Source organism: Poecilia mexicana, unplaced genomic scaffold, assembly GCF_051168715.1.
Source record: "Poecilia mexicana isolate PSO_F unplaced genomic scaffold, ASM5116871v1 scaffold_8, whole genome shotgun sequence".
NCBI classification, from domain to species: domain Eukaryota; kingdom Metazoa; phylum Chordata; class Actinopteri; order Cyprinodontiformes; family Poeciliidae; genus Poecilia; species Poecilia mexicana.
This window is the reverse complement of record NW_028263377.1, coordinates 9,194,665-9,204,521: the sequence shown is the minus strand read 5'-3', so window position 1 is coordinate 9,204,521 and position 9,857 is coordinate 9,194,665. Positions and strand designations below refer to the sequence as shown.

At 40.5% G+C, this 9,857-nt stretch overlaps 1 protein-coding gene across 1 annotated transcript; it reads left to right on the top strand.

Moving 5' to 3' along the window:
- Positions 1-1,106: 1,106 nt before the first annotated feature.
- On the top strand, positions 1,107-9,534 carry il2rb (interleukin 2 receptor, beta). The gene is made up of 10 exons (XM_014972366.2): positions 1,107-1,467; positions 2,792-2,875; positions 3,023-3,155; positions 3,298-3,364; positions 3,883-3,976; positions 4,143-4,291; positions 5,831-5,987; positions 6,107-6,215; positions 6,294-6,372; positions 6,992-9,534. The coding sequence occupies exons 2-10, from the start codon at positions 2,794-2,796 to the stop codon at positions 7,748-7,750; spliced, it is 1,629 nt and encodes a 542-aa protein (XP_014827852.2). The 5' UTR covers positions 1,107-1,467; positions 2,792-2,793; the 3' UTR covers positions 7,751-9,534.
- Positions 9,535-9,857: the final 323 nt, after the last annotated feature.

Here is a 9,857-nt window from a genome sequence, read left to right as displayed (position 1 = left end):
TTACAAGTAACAGTTAAGAAATATATAAGATCTTGTTTTTAGTAAATAATTTCTTAATCTTGATGAAAAAGTGAAAGTTTTTCACATTATATGCATTTTACATACCTTACATAACTTCTCTGAATTTCTTTCTTTTTCTTTTTAACGTATAAAACACTTAACAGAAAAAAGAGAAATAATAGAGAAAAATACAAGGAAGGCTGGGAGCCTAAAAGTAATAAGAATTTTTTAACTATCTTTTTAACTTAGTGTGATTTAATTACGTTATCCTACAACCTGAGAAAATAATGATTTTTGGTACTACACAAAATGTGAAATGTTCTCATGTTATAAGTGAAATAATATGCCATATTGGTAGTTTATCATTGATATTAAGGGATTATTTACTCAAGACAAGCTCCTATATTATATATCTTGCTGAAAAGTTACTTGTAAGTTAGTTTTGCCTTATTTCAAGTGTGCTAAGATCCTATGCACCAGAAACTAGGTCAAAAAATACTTGGTAAGATTTAGGATTTTATGCAGCAAAGACAAGAAGTTTAAAATTGTCCTGCATTTAGCTCCATCCATCGTTGAGTTCGTGCTCCACTGCAGTGGACGCAGCTATAGGCCTGGTCGCTGCACTAAAATGTTTGGTGACCTCTGGTTAACAAGAAGGCTGCTTCCTTAACTGTCGACCTGTTTTCCTCTCACAAGCAACCAGAGTTGTTTATGTGCATCTGCAGTGGTTGTGGCTGTAACAGCAGCGGTTTTAAGTCTTTTCAGCTCAGTGAGTTTCAGAAAGCGAGAGAGAGAGAGAGAGAGAGAGAGAGAGAGAGAGAGAGAGAGAGATCTTATTTTTAAATACTCCCCTATCATGATTCTAAATCTGGTCGTTTTTGCCTCTCCACTCCTTTGAATCGTCTTTTTTAAGCCGGGTTTCGCTGATGCAAACCACTTCACAAGAACATGGAGTTTCTGTGCATACAGCCCCTTGTTTTACGTTGCAATTGAAACAGGATGTGGTGGTTCTTTGCGTTTCTTGCTTTCAGTACAATTATTATGACCTTAAAACATGTGATGGGGCCCAGGTATGGTGACTGCATGGCTGCTGCTGCTGCTGCTGCTGAGGGAGGAGGAGGAGGAAGAGGCGAGCAAAATAGCCCCACCAGCAACACGCAGCAGCACCTCCACCAAACCCGGCCCGTCCCTTCTCACTATCACTCACCGCTGTTGAAGCTTCCTGTAAGACCTGTGAGCTGTGGTTTCAAGTGGAAAATGTCACTGGGCACTTAGAAGAAAACAGAAAAGGGGCGAGAATGACGAGAGAGAGAGAGAGAGAGAGGGAGAGCTGATGTAACAGTCTGTTCTAGTAGAGAGAAAGAGGTGCAGAAAGGAGAAATTAGAGAAAGCTAATCATCAGGCCAGAGGAGGACTACGCGAGGATGTCATTCCTCTTTCCAACCACCTGCTATCAGGATACATAAGGTAATTTTTTAAATTTCTTTTCCCAACTCTGCTCGGGAAAATAACAAATATGCAAAAGCGAAAAGTCAAATTCAGCATGTTTTCTGTGCAAATGTCTAAATAAATGCACTTATTACTTTTACAACACAACATCATGGTGTAGTTCTGGGTCACAGCGGTGAGATAACTCTTCTCTGTCTGCTTGACTTAAAGTGATGACATGTAGACTTTCCATTCATAGCCGATGGCATCTTTGTAAAAAAACCCGACGCTAAATGATACTGAATGTAGTCGCTGTTTTCTTATGGAGCGTGATGTTAATTGGTTTACAGTGCTAATACAGGATAAAGTGAGTCATTATAGTCAAGTTGGAGCTCTTTCTGTTATAGAAGACTTACAAAGTTCATTAATTTCATATGAATGTTTGATTTTTATTGCTCAATCTGAACCCATGGAATGTTTTTAAATACAACAATTGGTTGAACAACTATAAATTTAATGCAGAGTTTCTCTAATGCACACAGAGTCAAATCTATATGAATATATATATATATATATAGATATATATCCTTTAAACCTCATGCCAGTATTTAGATAAATGAGGTCTGTGCAAGTTGGACATTTGGTAAAACCTTTACCAAAAGCTTTACGTTATTTTGGTAAAACTCAGTATTCTGTCCAGCAGGGTGAAGTTGTGGCTAGAAATACTAAAGATAGATTTAATGCCTGGCTTTTAAGATACCACAGAGTCTGCTGTGAACTGGAATACACTGGCGCTTTGGTATCAGAACAGTCCATCATAGAATAGAGAGGCTGCCAAACAAGGAAGATGTGACAGCTTACAAGCTGGACTGAAATTTGGTAAATGTTGTCTGGAGAAATGTTTTGTGGTCGGATGAGATGAGGCTTCCAAAATTAGGAACATGGCACCAAATGTCACACATGGTGCTGGTGGCATTTGTCCACATTTTTGGTGATATTTGAGCCTTATATGTGTAACTTTTGATCGTGTTTGCGTTTAATATTTAATAAACTTGATTTCCCCCTTGAATCAAGTATAGACAGTGGATGGAGGGATGAACTTGATTTTGTTTAATGATTTTTAAAGAGCGGATCACACGCATCATGCAAACTCTTGGCTTGTCCTCTCAGGATGACTATTTTTGCTTTCTGCTGTTCCAGTATTCAGTCAAAAGAGCTCAACTTTGTGCTGATTTTGGTTGGTTTTGGTTAGGGGCTTGTTGGGGGGTAGGGGGGCTTTCAGGTTTCAGAAACAGGTTACAGAGAGAAACATTTCTTGTTTAGTCTCATTGGTATTCACCTGATTTCTGCCCTTCTTCTTCAGTCATGTCGCTGGCCGCGGAGATGCTGTGGTCCCTGTGGATCTCGATGGTTCTGATTCCAGCTCATTCTCACAAAGCCTCACCCGGTACAGATAATCACTGTCTATTTTTTATTTCTATTTCTACCAAAAATCAACAGATAAATAAAACTAAAACTAGTTCCTGCTTGAGCCTAATGAGAGTCCACTGCTCTGTTAGGACACCTTTCTAATCTCCTTGTTTGTCATCTCAAGGACTCGTCTGCACAAATGACTTAGTTAACAACGTCAGCTGCAGCTGGACCGGAGCTGGGCTTGGTTCTGCGGAAAACTGTTCAATTTCTGGAAATAAGTTATTTTGGTCTAATGGAGAAGAGACCTTAGAAATGTAAGATATGACAGACATTTTCTGGAAAAGAGAACATTTCTGTGATTTTTCTTTTTTGTTTTGTTTTGTTGTGTTGTTTTTTTTTTTGCTGATTAAAGTTGAAGCTGTAAGTTTAATGTTTTTTTTTGGTTTTGTTTTCCAGGAAAAGCTGCAAACTGAAACAACATGGAAATTCTTCTCTGGGCTGCAGCTTTGTCTTTGAAAACATGGTAAGCAGTCTTCTCACTTTTTTACATTTTATCACATTATAGGGTAACACTTTATTTGAAGGGGGTGAATAAGGCTGACATGACACTTTCATTAACATGACATAACACCTGTCACGAACATGAATAAGCCTTCATGAATATTTATGACTGTTGTCATAAAGCGTCATTCGGTAAATTATGACACTTTTAATACAAAGTTGACATTATTCAAAATGTCTTTGTTATGACAACTTGACATTAACCAATAAATTATTACTGATATAAATTTGTTATAAAAGTATTACTGATTCCACTTTAAAAATTAGGTAACTTTATGTTATTAAAGGTAAAGTTTAAACAGCTTCATATTTAATTTAGCTGGAGTTCGTGTTGAACACAAAGCGAGGCCAACTTCCATTTTACAGTCATTCACCACTTTGTGTTGGTCAAACCCAACCAGAAGCTTGTGGTTGGAACCTTGAAAATCCTGTTCCTATCTGCTTATAAGTAAATTTTTTTGTGTGACGGTTTCTGTGCAGAAGTTCTCTAGTTATGACGTGATGCCAGGCATCTATCTGATGTGTAACGGGACGCAGGTGGAGACGATCACAAACTACAAACCAGGGGAACACAGTGAGCTGCTTTCCCTCTTAGCGCTTTCTCTCTCTGTCTCTCTCTCTTTCTCTCTCTCTCTCTCTCTCTCTCTCTCTCTCTCTCTCTCTCTCCCTGTTGTAGTCTGGCCTGAGGTATTTGTGCAATGGTTGGTTGAATCTTGTTTTGTTTGTCTGTGGACATACAGTTAAAATGCATCCTCCAGGAGCTCCTGGGATCAATATCACTGCCAATTTCACCGTGATATCATGGAGCCTGGGGGATCCTGTCTCAATGTATTTCACCTCTGGCTTCGACTTCCAGCTTCAGATCAAACAGAGACAACAGCAGTGGAAGGTGAGAACATTTATACACGTTTACACTTGTTTGCATCTTGAAATCTGTTTATTTAAAAAGAAATATTGGGGAAAACTTGAGTAAAACTTACCAATGTGGTAGAAATATGACTTACGCAAGCTGAAGAGTCAAAGGTTTGTTCAGTCACTGTTTTGTCCAGATTTGTCAAAGTGTGCAATCGTTTTTTTCTTTGCTCAACCGAGATTCTGCGGAGGGGTTTCGGTCCCCTGTGAACCAATTCAACTGTTTGGGAACGGCGGCAAGGATACAATCTAAATGTTACTCTGGATTTCTTCTGATTTATCTCTCAAATTTCTGCATACAAAGAAAGGACAGAAACAAATGAAAATCAACTGCCAAGGCAATGACAAGAACAGAAAATAAACCATTTTTTAGTCGTGTTCCTTCAGTTTTCACTGTTAGAAAGCATCACTGCAGCTTCGGGTGAGTCTTCTGTATCCAGGCTGATTTAGAAATAGCAACAAAAACGGAAAAATAATGAAAGTTCAAAGCTTCCTCAGGTATTAGTTACTTTCTTCAGCCGTTAGACGGTGAGGCGACAGCGGCAGAAGTTGCCGGTTTGAACTCCTGCTCAGTCTGTTTCAGTCGTCGTGTCCTTGAGCATCATCAGTGTGTGATGTTAGTGTGTAGTGAAGTAACCTGGATGGCATAAAGTGGCACTTAGTGTTCACAGTTCCGTTACTTTTCCTGTCCATTCTGTTAATGTCCAAATGTAGGATGTTAGGGAAACATGGAACCTCAATATTATCGCTGAATATTATAGCGATCTCGTGCTACTTACTGTTAAGGAAGATTTCTATGAATTAGTTAATTTTGAAAAAGTTTGGCTCTCTCTCTTCATTTATGATCCCGGGTCCTCTCGCGGCAGCCACGTCTAGTCACTCAGAAGAAAACAGCAATGCGTGTTGACGTCACAGAATTGCAGTTTAATCCAATAGAAGACAACGCATAAAATCACAACAGAAACTACAGAACAGAGACATACATTCGTTTACCTGACATAAAAGGGAAGAAAGAAAGAAAGAAAGAAAGAAAGAAAGAAAGAAAGAAAGAAAGAAAGAAAGAAAGAAAGAAAGAAAGAAAGAAAGAAAGAAAGAAAGAAAGAAAGAAAGAAAGAAAGAAAGAAAGAAAGAAAGAAAGAAAGAAAGAAAAGCACCAAGACCCTCCAGATGACAGATCTCAACCTTATCTCTAAGGCAAAGTCTGGCTGTAGAGGATCTGGAATTTAGATTCCAGATTCCAGATTCTATCTGGAATCTCTATCTTTTGGGGCATGATCCATATCTCTTGACCATAGGCGAAAGCCATTTGAGAAAATGCGCTTCTTGTTATTCTTTGCAGTCTGCCAACATGTGAGTTTACTATAGTCTGATGCCGACACCTGTTGCTTTCACTTCCAGCTTAAACTGGAGCTTAAATTAGTGACTGTATGTTTTTGTGTGATGAAATGGGGGTAGTGTTCACTTTCATGCAGCTGATATTGTCGTAGATCTGATCGCTGACTTTAATATCTCTCAGGACTCCAGAAATATTTCCACAAGGGAGCAAGAGCTGAGGACTGAGGCGGGGAAACTAAAGGGCCGCTTGGACGCCAGAGTCCGAGTCAATCCAGTGGGAAGACTCGGCAGCCACTGGAGCGACTGGAGCCCGACAACATCCTGGGGGGATTTGAAAGGTGAGAAAAGTGAATTCATTCATTGACCAAAAACACAATTTTTTATTCTCACACCTCTCCTACAAGTTTCTTTCTATGGTTTCTAACTTGGGTTTGGTCAACTTTCTGTGTCTGACCAGGTCATTCACACTCGCCATCGGATCAGAACACAGTGAGGTGGAGCTTATTCTCCCTCGGCTTGTTTCTTGTCGCCGTCATCGTTGTGTTGGCCCACTACAAGACCCGGGGGTAAGTAATTCACCATCCTAATAGGGTGTGTTGATGTGTTGTCGTGTCTAAGCTAATACTGAGCTTGTTTTCCTTCAGGCTGCTCAAAGGGAAGCCGCTACCGAATCCCTCGGAGTACTTCCAAACTCTCCACACCGTCCACCAGGGAAATCTGAAAGTAATTATCTTCTCAATGCAATGACAGCGTCTGTGTGTGTGCTTACAAGAGTAAGACTGATTGAAACAGAAAAGGGAGAGCAGTCTTTCCTCCAGGGTTTAACTTTGCCCAACTTGTGATCGATGCCGTACAGCTTTACTGTCTTTGCTGAAGGAAGGTATCCTGACATCGTGATTCAGCCGCTGCCATGTCTTACAGTATGGGCGGTGTATTCAGGGTTTGAGTGCAGTGTTAGTTGTTTCACACACATAGTGTTTCGCAGAAAAGGCAAAAGTTGAACTTTAGTCCCATTTGATTGGGTGGTTGCTTGGTTCACTAAGTGGCTCGTGTCAAACTTTATAAAGGAAGTAAAGAGGATGAATGGGAATGAAAGCAAAACACTTATCAGGTTTTTGTTTATTTGAAAATAAAAGGTGTGATTTTCCTTTTAACTCATAATTATACACTATTATGTGTTGATCTCATGAAATCTGAGTAAACCACTCTGAGGTTTGTGGTTGTAACATCACTGAAATGTAAAAAAAAAAGGTCCTTTTCAAGGCACTATAATTTCACAATCAACACACTAATGCGCTTTTGTCATCCCTGAACCTGAATTTGTTTTTTGCTTTCCCTGCAGGAATGGCTTAATCCCTTTTCAGGAACCCAGTCGTTCCTCGTCACCCCTTCGTGCGACCAAATCTCCCATGTCGTGGTGTGCGAGGACTGGAATGAGGCGGTGTCCTCCTCATCTCCGACTTCCATCGCCACAAGCCCCCTTCTTCACTTCCACAGATACCCCACTTCTTGCTCAAACAACAACGGCCTCATCGACAACTCATCGTCCCTGTCGAGCTTCTCAAATGTGGGTTACTTCATGTCCAGCTCCTCCGGCGGCGGCTCGGCTCGGACCGACTCAAACCCAGCTTACTTCGCCTATCAAGACAATTTCCAGAACGCTCCCCACATCCATGGCCTGCACTTCCCCCTGTGCGACCCCCTGGCTTCATATCCCGAATATGAGAGTCTGAAAAGGGAACCGGAGAGCCCCGACTCTGGTTTTGGCATCATGAAGGAAGATGAAATGAAAGAGACGTGGAGAGTGATTAGCAGGGAAGGGGAGGAGGCTCTGAATGACCATAGTTCCCCTCTTTTCTTTCTTCCTCTCCACCTTCCCTCTCGTCCTCCTTCTTCTCCATCAGCTCATCCCTCCACGTTGACACAGCCGTCTGAAAGCCAGCAGATGGAGGTTGCCGAGACAGACACAGGCAGTAGCTCAGCTGCTCAGCCTGTTGCGGGCGCCATGTGCAGATCCTCCTCTATGCCCGTGGAACCCTTCAGAACCGGCTATCTGACGCTTAAAGAGCTACAAATGACATTCAGTAACAAATCCATCTAAAAGCTGACCTTAGAAACTTTGACTCATCATTAGGAGGAATTCAAGAAGTATTTCTAAGGAGAGAAAACAGGGGGGAAAAAGCCCAATTTGTCACAAAAATTCAAAGATAGACGCAAAGTAGTCTATCTACTGTCTACTACTTGAGGACAGTAAAGTGTACTTTGCTGCCCACGCAATTTTTTAAATCATCTGGTTGAGAGTGGTTTGGAGAAGAAGAAAGGAAGAAGTTTGTGTGGTTTATCTCAGATCTCTTAATCATAGAAAGCATAACTGACATAAACTTACTCATGACGTCCCTGTCTGATCTCATGGTGTCAAGAGTCCCTGAGGAAAGCCAGCCACCGATACTGCGGCCATTTTGCATTTTGCATCCCCAGTTTTTACAAATCTCACCCTATTTTTGTGTACTTGGCTTGCAAAATTGTATTATAGGTTGCGCATATCATTTATATGATCTAACATGTGTGGGTTTTCCCTAACAACCTGAGTGTTTAGCAGAGACTGCACTGGCTGCTGCATCTCCCCATTCTGTCTGCGTCACATGGCCCGCTCTGCAAAGCAAACCCCTATAGGCTCATGAAGTAACAGAATGGATTTTTCTATTAGCTTTGTCTACACATGACTAACTAGAATGGTGACAAGTCATATCAAAACAGAGTAAACATGCTAATGTTAGCCTAGCACTACAGCTAACCTTTCTGGATAAAAACAAGGTCATCAGGAGCAAGATGTAAGTTTATTGAAGACTAACTGTGTGTTGAGTCACCTGCAGTTACAGAAATAAACAATAAAAAGATGCTTGTTCCCAGATGACGTGTTGGGAAATGATGGCGTTCCTCTGTTGGCGCAGCAACTAACTAGGACAAAATACATGCAGCTGTCTAGAAACACAGATATTAGAGGCTGCAGCGTCATTTGTAAGTGTACCATGAGTTCGTTACTAACATAGACCATCTGCAGCAGACCCATGGTATTCCCAGGAGGTTGAGACCACAATGGTCCATAAGTGGCTCAAATCTGCAAATGCTTGAGACCTTCCCCACCCAAAAGACACCTATAACTACCTATTTAAATAGTTGAAACACCAAATACACCTTAATATCCACTGATAAGCACAGTGGAAGCCATCTTAGCACTACTGCAGAAACCAACACCCACAGTGTTAATCGTCTTCAGCTCCAAGGAGAATGAATGAGGCTCCTGCATTGGGTTCTTACTAAATACCAGCCAAGAGTGTATCAAGAAGCATTGTCTCTTGGTGTTTCAGCTTCCCAAGCTTTGTTTGCTTTTGAATAGTTTGGAATGGTCAATGAAATAATTGCAGTTTGGCAAATTTACTACGAATTTTCTGCGAATATTTTGGAATCACATTCCACAGATAAAATCTGCAAAAAGGTGAATATGCAAATCCTGAGCCACAAGTAGGGGTCCATTGTAATACTGATAATGCATTATTGTAAAGGCTAGAAATGGTTTTTATTCTTCTATCAGACTGGGAAAAATCCTATGTACTATTACATCAACTTTTTCTGTAGCTGCTTTTTTTTTCAAATATATAATATAGACGAGGTGATCTGAACTGTATTTCTCACATCATGAGAAATTTTTAAAGATGGTGAAACCTAATAAATGAGCTGCTAGGAGCTGCATAGATGTAAGGGGAAGAAAAAGCTGATAAATCTGTGCTGGTTTAACTTCACTGCTAATTTTTACTGTACTATGTTGTTTGATCTGCATTAATTAGTTATCAAAGTTTATCCTCAATAAAGACAAATACAACAGTTGCTGTTGGTCCTGGTATAAATGGTGCCCTTGCTGAGATCATTCTTTTAAGCCAAACCCGTCAATATCCTACTGTTTTTCACAAATAGAGAGATTTGACCAAAGTTGCAGATTCAGAATGCTTTTATTGTCGTCATAGAGAAGTACAAGGAAATTTCGTTTCAGTACAGTCCATCCAAAGAAAAGACAAACAACATTTGACGTGGGAAGACAGTGCCTGAGGGTGCATCGGAGGTACAACTCTTTTTGACAATTTGACATCAAAAAGCTTTTAAAGATGTTCTTGTTTTACAAATAGACCTTCCGTCAACCAATTGGGTCGGGT

Excerpts from the sequence above, each read along its gene's own strand:
- il2rb (XM_014972366.2), top strand. The coding sequence starts at position 2,794 with ATGTCGCTGGCCGCGGAGATGCTGTGGTCCCTGTGGATCTCGATGGTT. Across the intron at positions 2,876-3,022 it reads TTCTCACAAAGCCTCACCCG|GACTCGTCTGCACAAATGAC; the intron begins GTACAGATAATC and ends TGTCATCTCAAG. Across the intron at positions 3,977-4,142 it reads CTACAAACCAGGGGAACACA|TTAAAATGCATCCTCCAGGA; the intron begins GTGAGCTGCTTT and ends GTGGACATACAG.